Here is a 26,367-nt window from a genome sequence, read left to right on the forward strand (position 1 = left end):
CCGCGCTCAGGGTGTGACGCACGCGCCTTACCGACGCTCCGTGCGCACAAAGGAGCCTGGCGGAAGCGTCGGCTGATTGGGCGGAGCGCGACGACTCGGCACGGCGCAGGCGCGGGCGGAGGGATACGTCGCTATGGGAACGCCGCGCGCGCAGCCCAGAAGCGGCGGCGACCCCCGCCCCCTGCTCCGGTCTACCAGCGTCCCCCGCCCCTGTCTTCCCGGCCCCTCCCACACTTGGGGACCCCCTCAGACGCTTGCGGGGGCGCCAGACCGGCCTTGGCGGGGCTGTGGTCCCGGGAGTGCGGATGTCGCCGCCGCTGTCGCTGCCTGTCTTCGGGGGGACCTGGCCCAGGGGGCTGCTCGGGGGCGCAGCCGCGGACAGCGCGAGTCCAGTCGCGGTGAGGACGCCCGGACCCCGCTGCGCCTCCGCCGTGTCACCCCTAGGGTTACCCACCTAGTGTCACCCCGTGGCAGCCCATCGTGTCAATCTCAATGTCATCTCCAGGGTGACTGCCAGTGTCCATCCCTATGATGACCCTAAGTGACACCCCTCCCATTGGTGATCATTAGTTTCTTTAAGATTTGGGGTTCTATTTTTTACTACCTTTATATATTGGATAGAGACAGTCAGAAATTGAGAAGAAAGGGGAAAATAGAGAGGAAAAGAGACAGACACCTGCAGCCCTGCTTCACCACTCGCAAAGTGTTCCCTCTGCAGGTAGGGACCGGGGGCTTGAACCCGGGTCCTTGTGAATTGTAACATGTGCTCTCACCCAGGTGCGCCATTGCCCAGGCCCAAGATTTGTATATAAGAGAGACCCAGAGCATCCCTCTGGCACATGTGATGCCAGTGACTGAACTCGGGACTTCAAGCTTGAGAGTCTAATATCTTATCCACTGTGTCACCTCCCAGGCTGCAATGGCACCAATTTCGGCCTCAGTGGCCTAACCTCAGGGTACACTGCCAGTGTCACCTCCATGCTTACCTAGTGTCACCCCCAGCCTTACTCTAATGTTTACCCCCAGGGTCACCCCACACTCCCGAAGCCTGGAGCCAGGATAAAGAGGAAATCTGTAGGTGTTTTTTCTGCTTTTTTTTTTTAAAGATTTTTTTATATTTACTTATTCCCCTTTGTTGCCCTTGTTTTCTTATTGTTGTTGTAGTTATTGATGTTGTTGGATAGGACAGAGAGAAATGGAGAGAGGAGGGGAATACAGAGAGGGGGAGAGAAAGACACCTGCAGACCTGCTTCACCGCTTGTGAAGTGACTTCCCTGCAGGTGGGGAGCAGAGGACTCGAACTGGGATCCTTACACCTCAGGTCCTTGCACTTGGCGCCACCTGCACTTAACCCTCTGCACTACCGCCCGACTCCTGTTTCTTCTAATTTTGCTCTGCCATCTGTCTTTTCACCTTGTGTGGACGAACAGAGGTGGGGGACCAATTACTGTACAATGGAGTCTAGAGTTGGTGACATGAAGTCTGGATTCTCTGCAAATGGACACATATCTAAATGTTTCTAGGTTTCTCAAAATATGCAAAAAAATTATCTTAAGGAAGTTTCTAGCAAGAAGATAGAACCTCCATAAAGTAGATTCTACTTGTTCTTCATTAGACTGCTTTTGTTGTGTATGTGTTTTGCTATTATCCAGTTTACAGGGTTCTTCTCAAAAGGGCTAAATTGTACTCTTTCATACAGCCCCCTAATAAATAGGAAATCATTTTCAGGGTGGAGGGTAGATAACATAATGGTTATGCAAGCAGACTCTCATGCCTGAGGCTCCAAAGTCCCCGGTTCAGTCCCCTGCACCACCATAAGCCAGAGCTGAACAATGCTCTGGTTAATAAATAAATAAATAAATAAATAAATAAATAAGAAAATTTAAAAAAGGAAATCATTTTCATAATGCCTCAGTAATTTGATTTTACTTATTGATGTATTTTTTTTAACCAGAGCACTGCTCAAAGCTGGCTTATGAAAAAAAAAAAAAAAGCTGGCTTATGGTGATGGAAGGGATTAGGGATTTGGGACTCAGAGCCTCAGGTAGGAAAGTCTTTTGCATAATCACTATGCTAGCTCCCCCCACCCTGTAATTTTTATTTTTATTTTTTTTACTTCTGGTGCGTGTTGCCTGTGTGTGTATGATTTTGCTCCTCCTCTTTTTCTTACTGACCATGTGTACTCCAACATGTGGGGGGTATCATATTAGATGACATGTGGCTGGTCTATCTAATATGCTCATTATCTAGAAGTTTTGAATTCTATTTTATTTTTGAGAGAAATGCAGAGAGAGAGACAGACAGAGAGAAACACCAGAGCTCAGCTCAATTTTGATGTTTCTATTAAGAGTTACAGAAGGAGTCCACTGCTCGACTCTGGTACAAGGTAGTGCCCAGGATTGAACCTCAGACATGCAAGTGCTGTGCCCTGTCACTGAGCAGGCTCTCCAGCCCCTGCTGACTCGCTTGAAATCAGCTTCACCCACATCACTTTCTGCTTTAAGGAGTATATATATATGTATGTATTTTTACCAGAGCACTGGTCAGCTCTGATTTATGGTGTTACAGGGGATTGAAGCTGGAACTTTGGAGCCTCAAGCATGAGAGTCCTTTCGCACAACCGTTATGCTATTTACCCCCAGCTAGATTCTGTATTAAATTCAGATCATGTTCCAGATTCAATTTATTGTGAATTTAATTCAACAAATAGCCTAACATGACCTAATTCAAAATAGAGAGCAAGTCATGGATGTTAAACAGTGACAGTTTAAGTTGGGGAAAATTAATACTTAATCTTTTTATAGCAGTTTTTAAATAATTGTATTTATTTTATTGAAAGACACATCAGAGCACTGCTCAGCTCTGGCTGATGGTGGTGCTGGGGATTGAACCAGGGATCTCCAAGCCTCAGGCATGAAGGTTGTTTACATAACCATTATGCTTTCTCCCCAGCCCCTTTATAACAGTTTTTCACATCTTTTTAAAAAAAATTTTTTTAATTTGTCCTTTGGCATGGATTTTTTAAAAAATATGTATTTATTCATTTTCTCTTTTGTTGCCCTTGTTTTTTTATTGTTATTGATGTCATCTTTGTTAGATAGGACAGAGAGAAATGGAGAGAGGAGCGGAAGACAGGGGGAGAGGAAGATAGACACTTGCAGACCTGCTTCACTGTTTGTGAAGCGACTCCCCTGCAGGTGGGGAGCCGGGATCCTTACGCCGCCCGCCGGTCCTTCTGCGTGGCGCCGTGTGTGCTTAAGCCACTGCACTACCGCCCAACTCCCCTTTTTCCCCCCTTTTGTTGCCCTTGTTGTTTATCGTCATCGTTATTGTTGTTGCCGTTGCTGTCGTTGTTGGATAGAACAGAGAGAAATCGAGAGAGGAGGGGAAGACGGAGTGAGAAAGACAGACACCTGCAGACCTGTGAAGCAACTCCCCTGCTGGTGGTGAGCCCGGGCGCCAACAGGGATCCTTATGGCTGCTCCTTGCGCGACCATGTGCCCTTAACCTGCTGCGCCACTGCCCGCCTCCTAGTTTTTCACAGCTTAACTATTTCCTAGATGCAGTATTTTTAGAGAAGCACTAAAGAAAACACCTGTCAAATTTTTTAAATTTATTTTTTATTATCTTTATTTTTCGGATAAAGACAGCCAGAAATCGAGACGGGAGAGGGAGGAAGAGAGACAGAGACACCTACAGGACTGCTTCACCACTCATGAAGTTTTCACCCTGCAGGTGGGGACCAAGGGCTCGAACCTGCATCCCTGTGCACTCTAACATGTGCTTTGCGCCACGTGCGCTTAACCCGCCGCGCTACAGCTCGACTCCCACCCTTAATCTTTTTAAAAAATTTTTATTAATCTCCATTTTTGTTTTACTCTTAAATTTGACTTGTCACCATTATAGCTTGAGTGTGGGAACCTTAAGGCAAGAAAAATAAGCCAAAGCCTTTTGCACATGGATCGATTTTTAATGTAAATCAATGTTCTGTAGTCACTGACCTTCCCTGTGTGCTTTTTGGATGAACTACAGAACAATCTGCAGCTAAATGCAACTAGGGCTTTCCATTTTCTTTCTTTTTTCCCCAATATTATTTATTTATCTTATTTTAATGAGAGGTACAGAGAGAAAGACCAGAGCACTGCTCAGCTCTGGTTTATGGTGGTGCTGGGGACTGAACCTTGAAACCTCAGGGATGAGAAAGTCTTTTTGCATAACCACGATGCTGTCTCCCTAGCCCCTGCTTTCTCATCTCTTATTTAACACTTCATAATCTTTCTCTAGAGTGCTGTTCAAAATACAGGGAAGAGAACATTTTCAGAAGCATGCTTAGAATATATTCTTTTTAAAAATTTTAACCTATATTTTTTAAATTTATTTATTATTGGATAAAGACAGAGAGAAATTGAGAGGGGAAGGGGAGCTAGAAAGAGGGAAAGAGACAAAAAGACACCTGCAGCCCTGCTTCACCACTTGTGAAGCTTTCCCCCTGCAGGTGGGGACCAGGGGCTTGACCTCGGGTCCTTGCAGACTGTAATATGAGCACTTAACTAGGTGTGCTGGCCCCTAGTGTATGTGTGTGTGTGTGTGTGTGTGTGTGTGTATATATATATTCCCTTTTGTTGCCCTTGTTATTTTTTATTGTTGTAGTTAGAATATATATTTTTAAAGGTCTACTTATTTATTTATTTATTTTTTAAGATTTTATTTATTTATTAATGAGAAAGATAGGAGAGAGAGAGAGAGAAAGAACCAGATATCACTCTGGTACATGTGCTGCCAGGGATTGAACTAGGGACCTCATGCTTGAGAATCCAGTGTTTTATCCATTATGCCACCTCCCGGACCACTGGTCTACTTATTTATATTTCTGGATGAGAGTGTCAGAGTATCACTCTGGTGCTGGGGATTTCAAGGATCACATATATGTATGATCTTTTACGCCTGAGGGTCCACCAGCGCCCTGGTAAAGAAAAGAGAATTATTCTTTTCTTTTTTAAAATTTTTTATTTATAAAAAGGAAAAATTGATAAAACCGTAGAATAAGAGGAGTACAGCTTTGCACAGTTCCCACCACCAGACCTCCGTATACCAACCCCTCCCCTGATAGCTTTTCTACTCTTTAGCCCTCTGGGAGTATGGACCCAAGATCATTGTGGGATACAGAAGGTTGAAGGTCTGTCTTCTGTAATTGCTTCCCTGCTGAATATGGGCGTTGACAGGTCGATCCATACTCCCATCCTGTCTCTCTCTTTCCCTAGTGGGGAAGGGCTCTGGGGAAGCCAAGCTCCAAGGCACATTGGTGGGATTGTCTGTCCAGGGAAGTCTGTTCGCATCCTGTTAGCATCTGGAACCTGGTGGCTGAAAAGAGAGTTAATGTACAAAGCCAAACAAATTGTTGAAACAAAGGCTGGAATAGTGCAGGTGAAGTGTTGGGGGGTGCTCCATTTTGTAAATAGCTAGTAGGCATATTTTAGTTATATTTCAAAGGGCCTCTAGCTATACTAGTGCTGTTTGTTTGTTTTTTGTTTTGTTTTGTTTTTCACCTGAGCCCAAAATCTGATATGCAGGTGAATCCTAATTATTGTCTGGAGAGATGATGTCATGGCTGGGAAAAGGACCAGAAAGCTGGATCAGGGAAGAGAGTAGCTCCCTAATATGGGGAAGGGGTATAAATATTACTGTAAAGCCCATCAATTTGGTGTGATCTAGGGCCCATAATTAGCTTAGGAGCCTGTGTGACCTCTGCATCCCTCTAGATCTGGGGTCACATTCTGTGGTCATGAGTAGGAACATTCCAGGCTGCCCCAGTATTAACCCATCTTCCTCAGGTGGAGCATAGAGTATGTTGTCCATCCTCCCTTCAGAGGATGGAACATTCTCTACCATTGTTGATCCAGGTTGAGGGCAAGGTCCTATGGGGGCCCACAAAGGGGTCTATTTTGTTGTTCCTGATAGAGATGGCTGGTTAACAATGGAGAGAGGGATTTATTTGAGGTCTAGGCCCATCAAGTCTGTTTGGGAGACTCAGGACTCCTCGATTAGGGTCCCAGCTGGTGGAATGGCCTGATAGTGACTAAAGAGTCATTGTTAAAGTATGCCAGTCTCTTGCCCTTATTCAGCTTTTGCAGTCCTTGCTTTGATAAGGTTAGCTTTGGAGTGAGTGAGAGAACTGTAATAAGAAGTAGGTGAGGAGGGTATCTAAGTCTAAGTAGACACTATTTCATTATGAACTTGATACCGACTAAAGACTATTGTGTATTTTTGCTTTCAGGTATATATTTTGCCCTAATTTATGGATACATGTGAACATATGCTCTATCTTACAGGACCTGGCCTATATCTAGGACTTTGTTAGGAAGTGAACCTCCTGGAATGGAATTAGAGAATACCATGAAAGGAAAGGTCTCACCCGACTGATGAGGGTGAAGAGTTGGCAATCCATGCCTGATGTCTCTGTACACAGTCTGAGGTGAAGCATGCTGAGATGGTACTCGTTGCATTGATTAGGTTGGAATCAGCGGATGCAATATCATTTGGCCTGATTTGAGGGAAGCATGCAGGGAAGTGAGCTCCACCCCAGAGGTTCCAGGATTGGGAGAAACATAGGCTCTATAGACAAAGTGGGAGATTCCTGTTGTCTTAGGGTTTAAGAAGACAATAGATGGTTTTTGCAATAATCACATTGTTTGGCAATTGGGTTAACTTTGAAGAATCCCTTTTTTAGGATTTGCTGTATCATACACACCCTCACCATATTTCATGTCCTTTGACATTGTTTGCATATAGCTATGCCACCAGTTGCTTTTGTTCACCCTGGAAGAATTATTATTTTCAGCCTAGGAGGTATTTTCAGCTAGTAGGTAATATATATAATATATAAACCCCCCCCCCCCAGAGCACTGTTCAGTTGAGCCCTGATTTATGGTGGAGCTGGGTACTGAACCTGGGACCTTTGGTACCTTAGGCATGAAAATCTTCTTGTGGGAGCCAGACGGTAGCTCAGCAGGTTAAGCACACATGGTATGAAATCACAAGGACCGGCTTTAAGGATCCCGGTTCCCCACCTGCAGGGGAGTCGCCTCACAGACAATGAAACAGGTCTGCAGGTGTCTGTCTTTCCCTCCTCCTCTGTCTCCTCCTTCTCCTCTCTCCATTTCTCTCTGTCTTATCCAACAACAACAAAAATAACAACAACAAGGGCAACAAAAATGGGAAAAATGGCCTCTGGGAGCAGTGGATTCGTAGTGCAGGAACCAAACCCCAGAGATAACCCCCAGAGGCAAAAAGAAAAAAATTATTAAAAAAGAGAAAAGGGAGGGAGGTCGGGCTGTAGTGCAGCAGGTCAAGCGCACATGGCGAAAAGGGAGGATCGGAGTAAGGATCCCAGTTCGAGCCCCCGGCTCCCCACCTGCAGGGTAGTCGCTTCATAGGTGGTGAGGCAGGTCTGCAGGTGTCTTTTCTCTCCCCATCTCTGTCTTCCTCTCCTTTCTCCATTTCCCTCTGTCCTATCTGGCAACAACATCAATAACAACAATAATAACCACAACAGTGATAAAATCAACAAGGGCAACAAAAAAGGAAACTAAATAAATAAATAAATAAAATATTTTTTTAAAAAAAGGGAGTCGGGCAGTAGTGCAGCGGGTTAAGTGCACATGGTGCGAAGTGCAAGGACTGGCATAAGGATCCTGGTTTGAGCCCCTGGATCCCCACCTGCAGGGGAGTAGCTTCACAAGTGGTGAAGCAGGTCTGCAGGTGTCTTTCTCTCCCCCTCTCTGTCTTCCCCTCCTCTCTCCATTTATCTCTTTCCTATCCAACAACAATGACATCAATAATAACTACAACATTAAAAAAACAACAAGGGCAGGGGAGTCAGGCGGTAGTGCAGCGGGTTAAGCGCACGCAAAGCGCAAGGACCGGCTTAAGGATCCCAGTTCGAGCCCCGGCTCCCCACCTGCAGAGGAGTCCCTTCACAGGCGGTGAAGCAGGTCTGCAGGTGTCTATCTTTCTCTCCCCCTCTCTGTCTTCCCCTCCTCTCTCCATTTCTCTCTCTCCTATCCAACAGCGACGACAACAGTAAGAACTACAAGAAGAAGACAACTACGGCAACAAAAGGGAATAAATAAATATTTATTAAAAAAAAAAAAAAAGGAAGGGCCTGGGGGAGATAGCATAATGGTTCTGCAAACAGACTCTCATGCCTGAGACTCCTAAGTCCCAAGTTCAATCCCCCGCACCACCATAAGCCAGAGCTAAGCAGTGCTCTGGTGTTTCTCTCTGTGTATGTGTCTTTGTCTGGATCTCTCTCAAAAACAAAATAAATTTTTTTAAAAAAGAAAGAAGACTTGAAAAGAAAAGAAAATCATCTTGTGTAACCATTATGTTATTTCCCTGGCCCAGCTGTAATTTGTTTGATTTTATTATTTACATTTTTACCAGAGCACTGCTCATCTCTGGCTTATGATGGTGTGTGTATGTGTGGGGGGGATTGAACCTGGGACTTCAGAGCCTCAGGCATGAGTCTTTTTGCATAACAGTTATGCAATCTACACCATCCCCCATGGACAGAATTTTCTAACTAGGAATATATCAATCATTAAAGGGAAGGGGTGTGTTTCAGCAGCCGGGAGGTGGCACAGTCGTAGAGTTCAGGACTTGCAAGTGTGAGGTTCTTCCTTCCAGCCCTGGCACTGCATGTGCCCTGGTGCTGTTCTGGCTCCTTTCAAATATATATTTGTCTCTGTTGTTTTATTTAGCATTTATCGGATAGAGACAGAAGTCAAGAAGGAAGGGGGAGATAGGGAGGAAGAGAGAAAGATATAGAGATACATACAGGACTGTTTCATGACGTGTTCCCCTGTAGGTGGGGATGAGGGCTTGAACCCAGGTTCCTGCACATTGGAATGTGTGCAGTCAACCAGGTGCGCCACCACCCAGCCCCGTTTATTTTATTATTTTTCTTTTTTTAATAGTATATTTTTTAATTTTTTAAATTTTATTTATTTATTATCTGATAGAGACAGAAACTGAGGGGGGGCGGGTGGCGGCTCACCTAGTTGAGTGCACATGTGCAAGGACCCGGGTTCAAGTCCCTCTGCCCCTACCTGCAGGGGGAAAAGCTTCATGAGTCTATACCTTATGAAATAGTTAAGATCATTTAAAAAAAAAAAAAGAGGTGTACTTTAAAGGGAGATTTCCCAGTGTGTTAGAGCACAGAATTCATTGTGTCTGAAAGCTCAGGTTCCACCTCCAACCCGATATGCCACAGTTGAGCAGTGCTATACATATATGAATTTTTTTCGTTGTCTTTTCTTTCTTTTTTTATAACCTGAGCACTATTCAGCTCTGGCTTATGGTGGTGCAGGGGGTTGAACCTGGGACTTTTGGAGCCTCCAGCATGAGAGTGTCTTTGCATAACCATTATGCTATCTACCCTTGCCCTTCTTTTTGTTTCTTTTCTTTTTTTTTTAAAGTGAACTAGGGTGACCTGCGAGGTGGCACAGTGGATAAAACATTGGACTCTCAAGCCTGGATTCTTTTTTTTTTTTTATAATTTTTTATATTTATTTATTTCCTTTTTGTTGCCCTTTTTTTTATTGTTGTAGTTTTTTTACTTATTCCCTTTTGTTGCCCTTGTTTTTTATTGTTGTAGCTATTGCTGATGTCTTCGTTGCTGGATAGGACAGAGAGAAATGGAGAGAGGAAGGGAAGACAAAGAAGGAGAGAGAGAGAGACATCTGCAGACCTGTTTCACCGCTTGTGAAGCGACTCTCCTGCAGGTGGGGAGCCAGGGGCTCCAACCAGGATCCTTACGCTGGTCCCTGAGGTTTGCGCCACATGCACTTAACCCGCTGCTCTACCACCCGACTCCCAAGCCTGGATTCTGACTTCAGTCCCCCAGCATCACATGTGTCAGAGTGATGCTTTGGCTTTATTTATCTCTCTCCTCTTCTCTCTCATTAATAAATAATTAGGGCTGGGGAAACAGCTTAATGCAAAAAGACATTCATGCCTGAGACTCCAAGATCCCAGTTTCAATCCCCAGCACCACCAAAAACCAGAGCTGAGCAGTAAAAAATAAAAAATAGGGAGTCGGGCTGTAGCGCAGCGGGTTAAGTGCAGGTGGCGCAAAGCACAAGGACCGGCATAAGGATCCCGGTTCGAACCCCGGCTCCCCACCTGCAGGGGAGTCGCTTCACAGGCGGTGAAGCAGGTCTGCAGGTGTCTATCTTTCTCTCCTCCTCTCTGTCTTCCCCTCCTCTCTCCATTTCTCTCTGTCCTATCCAACAACGACGACAACAATAATAACTAAAATAATAAAACAACAAGGGCAACAAAAGGGAATAAATAAATAAAATAAAATATAAAAAAATAAATAAAAAATAAATAGTAATAATGAAAAAGCATAATGGTTTTGCAAAAAAAGAGGCTCTGGGGTCCCAGGTCCCAGGTCCCAGATTCAATTCCCCCCAGCCACCATAAACCAGAGCTGAGCTGTGCTCTAATAAAGAAAAAACATATATTATTTTCAGCCCAGGAGATATGTAGTGGGTGAAGTATTGTGAAGTGGGTGAAGTCTTAAGCTTGAGGTCATGAGTTCAATCCCTGGCACCCTATGTGCTGGGGTGATGCTCTGGTTTTCCTCTCCCCCACTCATGTTAACAAGTGAATATTTTAAATATTTATTTATTTATTTAGGATAAAAACAGAAATTGAGAGACAGAAAGGGAGAGACACCTGCAGCCCTATTTCCCCACCCATGAAGTTTTCCCCCTGCAGTTGGAGACTAGGGGCTTGAACCTGGGTCCTTGCACACTGCAGCGTGTGGGCTCAACCAGGTGTGCCACTACACAGCCCCAGAATCTTTTTTTTTAAGAACCTACATTATTTTTAAAAATTCTTCCCTTTTGTTGCCCTTGTTATTGTCGTTGTTGTTGTTGTTGGATAGGACAGAGAGAAATGGAGAGAGGAGGGGAAGACAGGGGGAGAGAAAGACAGGCACCTGCAGACCTGCTTCACCGCCTGTGAAGCAACCCCTCTGCAGGTGGGGAGCTGGAGGCTCGAACCGGGATCCTGATGCTGGTTCGTGAGCTTTCCTCAGTGTGCATTTAACCCGCTGCGCCACTGCCCGGCTCCCAAGAACATACCTTTTTTTTTTTTTTTTTGCCTCCCGGGTTATTGCTGGGGCTCGGTGCCTGCACCTCGAATCCACTGCTCCTGGAGGCCATGGCTCCCAAGAACATACTTTTTTTTTGCCTCCAGGGTTATTGCTGGGGCTCAGTGCCTGCACCACAAATCCACTGCTCCTGGAGGCCATTTTTTTTTCCCCTTTTGTTACCCTGGTTGTTTTTATCGTTGTTGTGGTTATTATTATTGTTGCTATTGATGTCGTTGTTTTTAGATAGGACAGAGAGAAATGAAGAGAGGAGGGGAAGACAGAGAGGGGGAGAGAAAAATAGACACCTGCAGACCTGCTTCACCGCCTGTAAAGCGACTCACCTGCAGGTGGGGACCCGGGGGCTTGAACCAGGATCTTTGAGCTGGTCCTTGTGCTTTGTGCCACGTGCGCTTAACCTGCTGCGCTACCATCTGACCCCCGAGAACATACATTATTAAGCAGCTCCCAGATGTCCTTTGAACAGCACTGCCCTGTTCGATGTTTCCATACTTATCAGCCAGTTCCAGTAAATGCCCATTTTTTCTAAATTGGGATTTCAGCGCCCAAACCTTTTGCAGAGGAGATTTAAGAACATAAACCCAAAGTAAAAGACTCTGGGGTGGGGGGTGGGGATACAGGTCCAAAAAGGATGACAGAGGACCTAATGGGTGTCGTATTGTTATATAAAAACTGGGAAATGTTATGCATGTAGAATCTATTGTATTTACTGTAGAATGTAAAACAATAATTCCCCAATAAAGAAATTAAAAAAAAAAAAAGATAAATTAGAGTTGGGCTGTAGCACAGCGGATTAAGTGCACATGGTGCAAAGCACCAAGACCAGAGTAAGGATCCCAGCTTGAGCCCTCCCCGCCTGCAGGGGGTTTGCTTCACAAGCAGTGAAGCAGGGCTGCAGTTGTCTATCTTTCTCTCCTCCTCTCTGTCTTCCCCTCTTTTCTCCATTTCTCTCTGTCCTATCCAACAACGACATAAATAACAACAACAATAATAACCACAACAGTGATGAAAACAAGGGCAACGAAAAGGTAAATAAATAAATAAATAAATAAATAAAAATATTTTTTTAAAAAGATGATGATGATAAACCATGGGGTGAGGCAGAGTTGGGTGCGGAATGTATTTAACCCCAGGCTAGTTTTTTTCATTTCCTGCTACTTCAACTTCATTTGCAAAATGAGATTTAAGAAGAATGAGAATGCAAGCGTGGGCTGGTCCTGTGGAGAACAGTGGGGAGAGCCCTCAAACAAACCTGGAAATACTTTGTGATCCTGCAGTACCACACCTGGGCAAACAGCCTAAGGACCTGCGTGCACTCATGCAAGGGGACAGATGTACCCAACGTTCAGAGCTGCAGTATTCATAACAGCCAAGGAGTGGAGCAGCTTAATGCCCATCCACAGATGACTAGATAGAGTGATGGGACATTTATCCAATGGAATACTACTCTGCAATTAACTTCTCTCTCTCTCTCTCTCTCTTACCAGACCACTGCTTTGGTTTATGATGGTGCTGGGAATTGAACCTAGAACCATGAAGCCTCAGGCATGGATGGCTTTTTGCATAACCACTATAGTATCTCCTCAGCTCACTGCTCTATAATTTAAAAAGATATTGTGTGCTTTGAGACAAAATAGATAGAGCTGGGGGTGAGTGTGCTTAGTGAAGGAAGGAAGGAAGTGAAAGACAACTACCCGATGGTTTCACTCATGTGGAATCTAGAGAATTGAAACACATGAGCTTACAAAAGAAAGAACAACAATAACAAAAAGTGACCATCATGTTTAAGGTTAAGATTTTTTTGAGCATTGTGGTGGTTACTGTGGTGGGATAGTGGTGTTCTGGTTCTTTTTTTTTTTTTTTTAAGATTTTATTTATTGATTCATGAGAAATGATAGGAGAGAGATAAAGAACCAGACATCACTCTGGTACATGTGCTGCCGGGGATCGAACTTAGGATCTCATGCTTGAGAGTCCAGTGCCTTAACCACCTCCCGAACCACCTCCCGAACCACGGTACTCTGGTTCTATCTCTATCTGTCTCTCTCTCCTCTCTGTCTCATGTGAAAATCTCTCTTATAAGTTATATATATATATTTAGATAAATATAGATATATATATATATTATTATTATTATGGGACAGGGCAGTAAAATAGCTCACTTGTGCACACTGAAGGAAGTTTTGGTGCTGTGGTCTCTTTCACTCTCTCTGTCTCTGTCTAAATGAGAGGGAGGCACATCACTGACATTGGAGACTCCAGGACCCAACACTTTATCCACTGAGTCATCTTCTGGGCTGCCCTCTAACATATTTGTTTGTTTTTCTGTTTTCTTTCATTTTTACCAGAACACTGCTGGGCTGTTTTGTTTTGTTTGTTTGTTTTTTAAGAATTTATTTACCCATGAGAATGATAGGAGGAAAGAGAGAACCAACCAGACATCACTCTAGTACATTTGCTGCTAGGGATTGAACTTGGGATCTCATGGTTGAGAGTCCGATGCTTTATCCACTGCATCACCTCCAGACCACAGCTGGGCTGTTTTAAGTTGTGGTGGGTGGGTGGGAGGTTTGAACCAAGGTCTCAGGCATAAAAGTCTTTTTGCATAGCCATTATACCTGACCTTTAACATTGTTTTAAACAAATTTTATTTGAAAGGGAGAGGAAGGTAGAAAGGGAGACAGAGAGAGAGAGAGAAAGAGAGAGAGAGAAAGGAGACTTGCAGCACTACTGCACTGATTATGAAGCTTTCCCCCTACAGGTAGGGACTGGAGGCTCGAACACAGGTCCTTATGCATGGTGATACATACACTTAACCAGGTGCACCACTATCCAGCGCCCCCCCCAACATTTGTTGTTGTTGTTGTAGTTTTTTGCTGCCTACACCACGAACCACAGCTCCTGGAGGCTATTTTTTTTCCCCTTTTGTTGCCCTTGTTGTTTTACCGTTGTTGGATAAGACAGAAATGGAGAGAAGTGAGGTAGACGGGGAGAGAAAGATAGACACCTGCAGACCTGCTTCACCACTTGTGAAGCGACCCTCCTGCCATGGGGAGCCGGGGGGCTTGAACTGGGATCCTTACGGGTCCTTGGGCTTCGAGCGCAATTAACCCGCTGCACTACCACCCGACTCCCCCCTTAACATTTTTAAGACACTTTAAAAAATTGTACTAGGGAGCTGGGAGAGAGAGAGCATAATGGTTATGTAAGAGACTTTCTCATACCTGAGGCTCTACTGCCCTAGGTTCAATCCCCAGCACCACCATAAACTAGAGCTGAACAATGGTCTAGTCTCTTATCTCTCATCTCATTAAAATAAAGATTTATTCCCACCTGCCGGGGGATCGCCTCACAAGCGGTAAAGCAGGTCTGCAGGTGTCTATCTTTCTCTTCCCTCTCTGTCTTCCTCTCCTCTCTCGATTTCTCTCTATCCTATCCAACAACAATAACAATAACAGTAATAACAAAAAGGGGAAAAATAGCCTCCAGGAGAAGTGGATTTGTAGTGTAGGCACCAAGCCCCAGCAATAATCCTGGAGGATAAATAAATAAATATTAAAAATATAAAATTTATTTATTTTTATAAAATAAGTATTTATTTATTTTAAAATCTACTGGTGGGGGGAGTCATAGTCTAATGGTTCTGTAAAGGGACTCTCACTGTGGCCACAAGGTCCCAGGTTCTATCTCCTCTGCCACTATAAACCATAGCTAAGCAGTCCTCTGGTAAAATGAAACAAAATCTTTCTTAAAAGTCTACTTTTGGGGGGAGGCCAAGAGGTGGCATACCCAGTTATGCATATATGTTACCATGTGTAAGGACCTGGGGAGTGGCTTCATAAACAGTGAAGCAGTCCTGCAGATCTCTTTCTCTGTCTCTCCCTCCCTATCTCCTCCTCCCCTCTCAATTTCTCTCTGTTCTATCAAGTAAAAAGAAAATAAATAGGGAGTTGGGCAGTAGTGCAGTGGTTGTGGTGCAAAGTGCAAGGACTGGCCTAAGGATCCCGGTTCGAGCCCCTGGCTCCCCACCTGCAGGGTAGTCGCTTCACAGGCGGTGAAGCAGGTCTGTAGGTGTCTATCTTTCTCTCCCCCTCTGTCTTCCCCTCCTCTCTCCATTTCTCTCTGTCCTATCCAACAACAACGACATCAATAACAACAATAATAACTACAACAACAAAACAACAAGGGCAACACAAGGGAATAAAAAAATATTTTTTTAATTTAAAAAAATGGAAAAGTGGTCGCCAGGATTAGTGGATTCATAGTGCTGGAACTGAGCCCCAGCAATAAGCTTGGAGGCCAAAAAAAAAAAAAAAAGTTTTCCCCTGTAGGTGAGAACTGGGGAGCTTGGTCTAGGTCCTTGGGCAAGGTAACATGCACTCTAGATGGTACGCCATCACCTGGTCTCTTCTTTCTTTTTTTAAAAAAAGCTTTATTTGGGAGTTGGGCGGTAGCCTGGTGGGTTAAGTGCAGGTGGCACAAAGCACAAGGACTGGCCAGAGGATCTCGGTTCTAGCCTCCGCCAGGGAAGTCTCTTCACAAATGGTGAAACAGATCTACAGGTGTCTTTCTTTTTTTTTTTTTTTTTAATTTCTTTATTGGGGAATTAGTGTATTACATTCAACAGTAAATACAATAGTTTATACATGTATAACATTCCCCAGTTTTCCATATAACAATACAACCCCCACCCACTAGGTCCTCTGAAGGACCTGCATTCTCCCCCCTCCCCCAGAGTCTTTTACTTTGGTGCAATAGGCCAATTCCAGTTCAAGTTCTACTTGTGTTTTCTCTTCTGATCTTGTTTTTCAACTTTTGCCTGAGAGTGAGATCATCCCATATGCAGGTGTCTTTCTCTCCCCCTCTGTCTTCCCGTCCTCCCTCGATTTCTCTCTGTCCTGTCCAACAACAATGACATCAGTGACAGCAATAATAATAACTACAACAGCAATAAAACAAAAGGGAATAAATAAAGAAAAAGCTTTATATATTTATTGTATTTTATTACCACCAGGGTTATCTTTGGGGCACAAAAAAATCCACTTTTCCCAAATCCACTTTTTCTGGTTGCCATTTTTTCCTTTTTCTTTATTCTTTAAAAATTTTTTATTATACTTAATTGAGAGGGGAGAAGGAAGTAGAGAGAAAAAGAAAGAGATACACCTGCAGACCTGCTACACTTGTGAAGCTTTCCCCCTGCAGGTGGGGCCTAGGGGCTTAAACCAGGGTCCTTGCACACTATAGCTTGTGTGCTTAACCAACTGTGCCACCACCTGGCCCCTCCTTTTTTTCTTCTTCTTTTTCTTTCTTTACATTTTTTATTTGGTACAACAGAGAGAAAGTGAGAGGGGATGGGGAGATAGAGAAAGAGAAAGAAACCTGCAGGCCTGCTTCACTGCTCGTGAAATGTCCTTTCTGCCGGTGGGGAGAAGGGGCTGGAACCCGAGTCCTTGCACACTGTAACATGTGTGCCAAACGAGTGTGCTGCCGCTCAGCCCCTGCTTGTTTACTTTTTTTTAAAGACATGGTTTATGGAAAACATTCAAGGACATAAGATGGTTCCAGTGCTCTCTTTGCGAAGGTACTGCTGTTTTTTTTTTTTTTTAATTTTTTATTTAAGAAAGGATTAATGAACAAAAACATAAGGTAGGAGGGGTACAACTCCACACAATTCCCACCACCCAATCTCCATATCCCACCCCCTCCCCTGATAGCTTTCCCATTCTCTAGCCCTCTGGGAGCATGGACCCAGGGTCATTGAGGGTTGCAGAAGGTAGAAGGTCTGGCTTCTGTAATTGCTTCCCCGCTGAACATGGGCGTTGACTGGTTGGTCCATACTCCCAGTCTGCCTCTCTCTCTCCCTAGTAGGGTGGGTCTCTGGGGAAGCAGAGCTCCAGGACACATTGGTGGGGGGTACTGCTGTTTTGATTCTGGTCTGTCACTGAAGGGCTGTTTTCAGTAAAATCATACTTATGTGTTTGACAGGAAACAAATGACAGACAGATTTCCCCCTGACAGTTTAAGCAGAGTTTATGAAAGAAGGCACAACCTCAGGATATCTCAGTCTGAAATGTGTGCACTCCATTTATAGAGAAAACAAGGATTCCATCATTTTCTTCCATAGGAAAATGCAATAAATACTTTTCTTAACACTAAATACTACTTTCCAACACGTAAATGAAGATTCAGACATCATCCCATTTCTTTCTTTCCTTCTCTTTCTTTCTTTCTTTCTTTCTTCCTTTCTTTCTTTCTCCCTTTTTTTCTTTCTTTCTTTCTTGTTTTGTCTCGGTTTCTCATTGGGACTCAGTGCCTACACTACGAATTCACTGCTCCTGGAGGCCATTTCTCCCCATTTTTGTTGCCCTTGTTATTATTATTGTTATTGTTGCTATTGCTGTTGTTGGATAGGACAGAGAGAAATCGAGAGAGGAAGGGAAGACAGAAAAGGGGAAAGAAAGATAGACACCTGCAGACCTGCTACACTGCCTGTGAGGCGACCCCCCACTTCAGGGGAGCCGGTGGCTCAAACTGGGATCCTTACATGGGTCGTTGAGCTTCATGCCATGTGTGGTTAACTCGCTGTGGTACCACCCGGCCCCCTGTTTGTTTCTTTGCGATCAGGATTTTTCTTGGGGATTTGTGCCTATATGATTCCACCATTCCCTGTGGACTTTTTTTTTTTTTTCCAGATGGAGGGTAAAAGACAGGGAGGAAGAGAGAGACAGAGAGACAGAGACACAACACACTGTGCTTGATCACTTCTGAAGCTTCCTTCCCACAGGTGGGGTACAGGGCTCTTTTTTTTAAATTTTTATGTACAAAAAGGAAACACTGGAGAGTCAGGCAGTAGCACAGCGGGTTAAGCACACATCACGGAAAGCCCAAGGGCCAGCATAAGGATGCCGGTTCGAGCCCCTAGCTCCCCACCTGCAGGGGAGTTGCTTCACAGGCGGTTCTTCTTCTAGCGTTTGCCTTCACAGGCGGTGAAGCTGGTCTGCAGGTGTCTAGTTTTCTCTCCCCCACTCTGTCTTCCCCTCCTCTCTCCATTTCTCTCTGTCCTATCTAACAATGACGACATCAAAAACAACAACAATAATAACTACAACAATAAAAAACAAGGGCAACAAAAGGGAATAAATATTTATTTTAAATTAAAAAAAAGGAAACACTGACAAAAACGATAGGATAAGAGGGGTACAACTCCACATTCCCAATTCCCACCACCAGGACTCCGTATCCCATCCCCTCCCCTGATAGCTTTGCTATTCTTTTTTTTTTAGGTTTTTTAAAAAATTTATTTCTTTATTGGGGAATTAATGTTTTACATTCAACAGTAAATACAATAGTTTGTACATGCATAACATTCCCCAGTTTCCCATTTAACAATACAACCCCCACTATGTCATTTATCATCCTTCATGGACCTGTATTCTCCCCACCCACCCACCCCAGAGTCTTACTTGGGTGCAATACGCCAATTCCATTTCAGGTTCTACTTGTGTTTTCTTTTCTGATCTTGTTTTTCAACTTCTGCCTGAGATTGAGATCATCCCATATTCATCCTTCTGTTTCTGACTTATTTCACTCAACATGATTTTTTCAAGGTCCATCCAAGATCGGCTGAAATAGTGAAGTCACCATTTTTTACAGCTGAGTAGTATTCCATTGTGTATATATACCACAACTTGCTCAGCCACTCATCTGTTGTTGGACACCTGGGTTGCTTCCAGGTTTTGGCTATTACAAATTGTGCTGCCAAGAGCATATGTGTACACAGATCTTTTTGGATGGATGTGTTGGGTTCCTTAGGATATATCCCCAGGAGAGGATTTGCAGGGTCATAGGGTAGGTCCATTTCTAGCCTTCTGAGAGTTCTCCAGACTGTTCTCCGCAGAGGTTGGACCAATTGACATTCCCACCAGCAGTGCAGGAGGGTTCCTTTGACCCCACACCCTCTCCAGCATTTGCTGCTGTTACCTTTTCTGATGTATGACATTCTCACAGGAGTGAAGTGATATCTCATTGTTGTCTTGATTTGCATTTCTCTGACAATCAGAGACTTGGAGCATTTTTTCATGTGTTTCTCAGCCTTTTGGATCTCTTCTGTGGTGAATATTCTGTCCAAGTCCTCCCCCCATTTTTGGATGGGGTTATTTGTTGTCTCGTTGTTGAGTCTGGCAAGCTCTTTATATATGTTGGTTATTAAACTCTGATGTATGGCATGTAAAGATCTTCTCCCACTCTGTGAGGGGTCTTTTGGTTTGGGTAGTGCTTTCTTTTGCTGTGAAGAAGCTTTTTAATTTGATGTAGTCCCATAGGTTTATACTTGCTTTAGTCTTCTTTGTTATTGGATTCATTTCATTGAAAATGTCTTTAAAATTTATGCGGAAAAGAGTTCTGCCAATATTTTCCTCTAAGTATTTGATAGTTTGTGGTCTAACATCCAAGTCCTTGATCCACTTGGAATTTACTTTTGTATTTGGTGAAATACAGTGATTCAGTTTCATTCTTCTGCATGTTTCAACCCATTGTTTCCAACACCATTTGTTGAAGAGACTCTGCTTTCCCCATTTAATAGTCTGGGCCCCTTTGTCAAAGATTAGATGTCCATAGGTGTGGTTTTTTTTTTTTAATTTTTATGTATAAAAAGGAAACACTTAAAGGAATTGGGTGGTAGCGCAGCAGGTTAAATGCAGGTGGCACAAAACACAAGGACCGATGTAAGGATCCTGGTTTGAGCCTTCGGCTCCCCACCTGCTGGAGGGGTCACTTCACAGTCGGTGAAGCAGGTCTGCAGGTGTCTATCTTTCTCTCCTCATCTCTGTCTTCCCCTCCTTTCTCCATTTCTCTCTGTCCTATCCAACAACGACATCAATAACTACAACAATAAAAAAGCAAGGGCAACAAAAGGGAATAAATAAATATTTAAAAATTAAAAAAACGAAACACTGATAAAACCATAGGTTAAGAGGGGTACAATTCCACACAATTCCCACCACCGGAACGCCATATCTCATTCCCTTCCCTGATAGCTTTCCTATTCTTTAACCCTCCAGGAGTATGGACTCAGGGTCATTATGGGGTGCAGAAGGTGGAAGGTCTGGCTTCTGTAATTGCTGCCTGCTGAACATGGGTGTTGGCAGGCCGATCCATACCACCAGCCTGTCTCTCTCTTTCCTTAGAGGGGCAGAGCTCTGGGGAAGTGGAGCTCCAGGACACATTGGTGGGGTCATCTGCCCAGGGAAGTCTGGTTGGCATCAAGGTAGAATCTGGAACCTGGTGGCTGGAAAAAGAGTTAACATAGAAAGCCAAGCAAATTGTTGACTAAGGACTCTATTTTTATTAACATGAGAAAGACAAGGAGAAAGAGGGAGAGCCAGAGCATCACTCTGGCACATATGCTGCTGGAAATTGAACTCGGGATCTCATGCTTTGACATCTAATGCTTTATTTACTGAGTAAACTCCCAGACGACAAAAGCTTTTAGTGATTTATTTGAAAGACAGAGAAAATCAGAGCATCACTATGGCACATGCGATACCAGGGATCAAATTCTGGATCCCTAGCTTGAGAGTCTCAGCACTTTATCCACTATGACACCTCCTGGGTCACATATAACTGGTTTTCTGTTATGCTCATCTCACCTTCCCTTCAACCAAGACATTTTAGTTTTGCTGTGATAATAACTCATTTTTATCTTTGATTTGCAACAGTGCTAGGAAAGTTTTCAGTTTGCACAACACGATCCTATGTAACTAACTGTAGCATTTCATCAGGACCTAGTTTTCTTTTTTCTTTTTTTTTTAAATTGTTGGGGCTTGGTGCCTGCACCACAAATTCACTGCTCCTGGAGGACATTTTTCACATTTTGTTGCCCTTGTTGTTGTTATTATTGTTGTCTTTGCTGTTGTTGTTGGATACGACAGAGAGAAATCTAGAGAGGAGAGGAAGACAGAGAGGGAGAGAGAAAGACAGACACCTGCAGACCTGCTTCATCACTTGTAAAGCGACCCCCCTGCAGCTAGGGACCCGGAGGCTTGAACAGGGACCCCTATGCCGGTCCTTACACTTTGTGCCCTGTGCACTTAACCCGCAGCACTACCACCCAACCCCTAGGACCTAATTTTCTATAAAAATAGATACAAATTCAAAAGTGATGGGAAAAACAATAACATGAGATATAGTTTTTAAAATATTTATTTTTGCCTCCAGGGTTATTGCTGGGGCTCTGTGCTTGCACTATGAATCCACTGCTCCTGGTAGTCATATTTTTCCATTGTTGTTGTTGCTACTGCTGCTGTTGTTGCTGCTGCTATTGTTGTTGGATAGGACAGAAAGAAGAGAGGAAGGAAAGACAGAGGGGGGAGAGAAAGAGACACCTGCAGACCTGCTTCACCATTTGCGAAGGGATTCCTTGCAGATAGGGATCCAGGCGCTAGTACCAAGATCCTTATTCTGATTTGTGCTTTGTTTGCACTATGTGCACTTAAACCAGTGTGTCACTGCCTAACCCCTTTTTACTTATTTATGTATAGAGACAGGCAGATTTCGTGGGGGGTGTGTGTGAAAGAGACTATACCATCAAAGTGTCCTTCAATCTGGTGGGGTCCGCGCTTGAACCTGGGTCTCACACAAGTGAACTATTTTGCCAGCACAACTTAAAAATATATATATTTATTCATCAATAAGAGAGAGTAAGAACCAAAACATCAAACTCTGGACCTTATGTTTGAGAGTCCAACACTTCATCCTCTGTACCACTTTCCAGCTTACAAAAGCATGATCTTCTGAAACCAAGAGAAGTTTTTTGGGGGGTGTCAGTTACAGTTACACAATAACTACCTGCAAAGGTTTCCCCCCCCCAATAACTTAAGAGAGCATGTTTCTGGGAGGGGAGACCGCATAATGGTTATACAGAGGGGGCCAAGCAGTAGCGCAGCGGGTTACGCACATGGCACAAAGCTCAAGGACTGGTAAGGATCCCAGTTTGAGTCCCCAGTTCCTTACCAGCGGGGGGAGGGGGGTTCGCTTCACAAGCGGTGAAACATATCTGCAGGTGTCTACCTTTCTCTCCCCTTCTTTGTCTTCCCCTCCTCTCTTGATTTCTCTCTGTCTCATCCAACAACAATGACAGCAATAATAACAATAATAACAACAACAAGGATAAACAACAAGGGCAACGAAAGGGAAAAATAGCCTCCAGGAGCAGTAGATTCGTAGTATAGGCACCAAGCACCAGCAATAACCCTGGAGGCACAAAAAAAAATTTTTTTTAAATTTTTTATTTATAAAAAGGAAACATCGGGTCCAGGAGGTGGCACGGTGGATAAAGCATCGGACGCTCAAGCACGAGGTCCTGAGTTCAGTCCCCGGCAGCACATGTACCATGAGTGATGTCTGGTTCTTTCTCTCTCCTATCATTTCTCATGAATGAGTAAATAAAATCTTTAAAAAAAAAAAAAAAAGGAAACTGACTAAATCATAGGATAAGAGGGGTACAATTTCACACAATTCCCACCACCAGGACTCTGTATCCCATCCCCTCCACTGATAGCTTTTCCATTCTTTAACCCTCTGTAAACATGGACCCAAGGTCATTGTGGGATGCAGAAGGTGGAAGGTCTGGCTTCTGTAATTGATTCCCCGCTGAACATGGGCGTTGACAGGTCAATCCATACTCGCAGCCAGCCTCTCTCTTTCCCTAGTTGGGGTGGGGCTCTGGGGAAGCAGAGCTCCAGGACATATTGGTGGGGTCGCCTGTCCAGGGAAGAATGGTTGGCATCATGGTAGCATCTGGAACCTGGTGGCTGAAAAGAGAGTTAACATACAAAGCCAAACAAATTGTTGACCAATCATGAACCTAAAGGCTGGAATAGTGCAGATGAAGAGTTGGGGGGTCCTCCATTTTGTAGATAGCTAGTAGGCATATTTTAGTTATATTCCAAAGGGCCTGGGCTATACTAGTTTTTTTTTTTTTTTCTTTTTTCCCCTGAGCCTGAAATCTGATATGCCATGGATCCAAGTTATTGTCTGGGGAGATGATGTCATGGTTGGAAAAAGGACCAGAAAGCTGGATCAGGGAAGAGAGTAGCTCCCTAATATGGGAAAGGTGTATAAATATTGTTGACTGTAAACCCCATTGATTTGATGTGGTCTGGGGCCCACAGTCAGCTTAGGAGACTATGTGACCTCTGCATCTCTCTAGATCTGAGCTCACATTAAGAAAAAAAAAAAATTTAATGGTTATACAGAGACTCTCACATCTGAGGTTCTAAAGTCCTAGGTTCAATCTCCTATACCACCATAAGCCAGAGTTGAGCAGTGCTCTAGTAAAGAAAAAAAAAAAAAAAGCATGTTCCTTTTTCCCATTAGTATGTTCCAAATGGCCTGAACTTTTCAGAAATGCATCTTGTAAAATGACTTCTCCTCTCTGTTCAACATAGATGAGGTCACCCTAAGGCTGCATCCTGCCACTGAGCTGACCTGGGAGACGTGGCCCAAACAGGACAGCTGCCACCTTTGCGATATCCACAGTCCTCAGCAGGTAGTTCTCGACTCTAAAGGGGGCAAGCAAATATGTCTCTAAGCCACGTGAAGGGTGACAACGAGGAGGGGGATTTTTCATCCCTTAATCTGACTCAGAGCGGTGAGAACGACAGGGAAGACAAATTTGAAGACGCTTTTGAGATTATCCCTGCGGCCACAACCATGAGCTTGACGTCCTCCCTGGAAGAATGCACAACGGGGCTGTATTTGTTTCTAAACAACAGGTTCTCCGATGCCATCAACCTCATCCACCCCTGGGCGCAGAACAGCATCTACCATGCCCTGGTGTACAGCATCCTGATGGTGGTCAAGGCTGTCCTGACCTTTGAGCCGCAGGACATACAGACGGGGATGGTGGTCGTGAAGCAAGCTCTAAAGACCTGCAATGCTTTCCGCAGGAAGACGAGGATGGTCAGTTTTACCCGGGTCGTGAGCAGACAGGGCCCCGGCGCCATCAAGGAGGAGGAGCTACATGCGGAAGTCTGCTACGCAGAGTGCCTGATCTTGAAGTGCACAGTCATGGTGATACAGGACGACAGTGCGATCGGCTTCCTGAAGAATGGGCTCACCATCGGGTCCAGTTACCAGATCTACAAAGACTGCCAACAGGTGCTGACGCACATCCCCAACAGCCACAGCAAGACCTACAAACACCTGGCCGGAGGGATCAAATTTGGACTCGGAGCCTTCAATCTGCTGTTGTCACTCGTGCCCCTCAAGACCCTAAAACTGCTCAACGTGGTCGGGTACAGTGGTGACATGGACACAGGCATAGCTTCGCTCTACGAGAGCGCATCCCACCCCCATATAAACACCATCCTAAGTGTGTTCACTCTGCTGTTTTACTACAGCTACCTCCATATAGCTCTGGGCGTGGAGAAGGGTCACCAAACTGTGATGGAGGATCTCTTCCTCATCTACCTTAAGAAATTCCCCAATTGTGTCATCCTGAAATTTTTCCATGCCCGTTTCAATATGCTCAAGGGCCACTTTGACATGGCTCAGGGCATACTGCACCAGTGTATTTTCAGCCAGAACGAATGGAAGCAGGTCCACCACCTTTGCTACTGGGAGCTTATGTGGTGTCACATCGCCCTGCAGGAGTGGGAGCAGGCGTACTACTATGCCAGCCTCCTGGCACAGCACAGCCGCTGGTCCAAGGCTGTCTACACTTTCAGCAAAGCCATGCTGCTGGCCGTGCTGCCCTCGAACTCCGGAAGCCTGGAAAACGAGGACATGAGCTCGCTCTTCTCCAGCGTGGACAGCCTGAGAATCAAACTCTTAGGCACCTCTGTGCCCATCGAGAAGTTTCTCGCAGACAAAGGTCATCACTACGGCACAACCACGGGTTGGTACACAGCTCAGCCACTTCTGGAGTTCATGTATGCCTGGAGTGGCTTCCGGGTCATCAGCAAACGCCTCGACCTGATGACCAGCTGGCTCTCAGTCATCAACAAGGGAGAGGAGTTTTTGCAGGGAAACTCCAACTTTGAGCATGGGGCTGATGACATCTGTCTGATACATCTGCTGAAAGGTCTGTGCCTCAAATACCTGAGCAAGTTTTCTGTGGCTGAGCAGTATCTCATTCGAGTTGTTCAAAGGGAAAAACTGTTAAAAACCGATCACTATTTGGTGCCATATGCATACTATGAGCTGGGAATCCTCCATTATGTGAGAGGAGATAACAATGCAGCAGTCAAATACCTAGACAACATCAAGAACTACAAAGACTATTCCATGGAAGCCCGCCTACAGTTCCGGACCCACATAGCCCTGGAGCAAATACGTAAAGAAAGAGTGATTCGGTAGGAGCCCACTGTGGTCTCATTTATTCCCAGTGACGGAAGAACAACCAGTAAGGTGACTAGCAGGTAGAAAAAGCAATGATTTGTAGAAGAAATAAAAGAGGAGCCATCCACTAAGAGTCGGACTCTTTACAAGGAAGCAGGGAACTGCTCCTGCTCTGCCTTCTTTCTTGCGTCTGTACCTATAAAAGCGAGTGTGTTGGGCTGGTAATGGAGTGATGTCCGTTCTTGAAAAACAAAAGGCAAATGACGAACCTTATAAAATATTCTCTTTCTCATAGTATTTATTAATTTGTTATGTTTAGAAAGCATCTTTTTTTTTAACCCCCACAGTTTATAGCTAGAGTTCAGTAACTGTATGAATGCGCTGCTTCCAGCGGTCATTTGTCTCTCTCTCTCTCTCTTTTACCAGAGCACTACTCAGCTCTGGCTTGTGGTGTGGGGGATTGAACCTGGGACTTTGGAGCCTCAGGCATATGAGTCTCTTTGTATAACCATTTATTATGCTATCTGCCCACCCACCTCTATATTTCCTTCCTTTCTTTTTCTTTCTATCTCCTGAACATTGCTCAGCTCTGTTTTTTTTTTTTTTTTTTTTTTTTACTTAAGAAAGGATTAATTAACAAAACCATAGGGTAGGAGGGGTACAACTCCACACAATTCCCACCACCCAATCTCCATATCCCACCCCCTCCCCTGATAGCTTTCCCAGTCTCTATCCCTCTGGGAGCATGGACCCAGGGTCATTGTGGGTTGCAGAAGGTAGAAGGTCTGGCTTCTGTAATTGCTTCCCCGCTGAACATGGGCGTTGACTGGTCGGTCCATACTCCCAGT

The 26,367-nt window shown here is 44.5% G+C and overlaps 1 protein-coding gene across 1 annotated transcript; it reads left to right on the forward strand.

The window, feature by feature from the left end:
* The first annotated feature begins 157 nt into the window (after nt 1-157).
* On the forward strand, nt 158-25,650 carry LOC103111676 (tetratricopeptide repeat protein 39B-like). The gene is made up of 2 exons (XM_016187216.2): nt 158-398; nt 23,626-25,650. Exon 2 carries the CDS (start codon nt 23,759-23,761, stop codon nt 25,535-25,537), a length of 1,779 nt encoding a protein of 592 aa, XP_016042702.1. The 5' UTR covers nt 158-398; nt 23,626-23,758; the 3' UTR covers nt 25,538-25,650.
* Nucleotides 25,651-26,367: the final 717 nt, after the last annotated feature.

Source organism: Erinaceus europaeus, chromosome 3 (assembly GCF_950295315.1).
Source record: "Erinaceus europaeus chromosome 3, mEriEur2.1, whole genome shotgun sequence".
Lineage (NCBI taxonomy): Eukaryota > Metazoa > Chordata > Mammalia > Eulipotyphla > Erinaceidae > Erinaceus > Erinaceus europaeus.

What these genes read in the sequence shown, in the direction of transcription:
- LOC103111676 (XM_016187216.2), top strand. Translation starts at nt 23,759, where the DNA reads ATGTCTCTAAGCCACGTGAAGGGTGACAACGAGGAGGGGGATTTTTCA.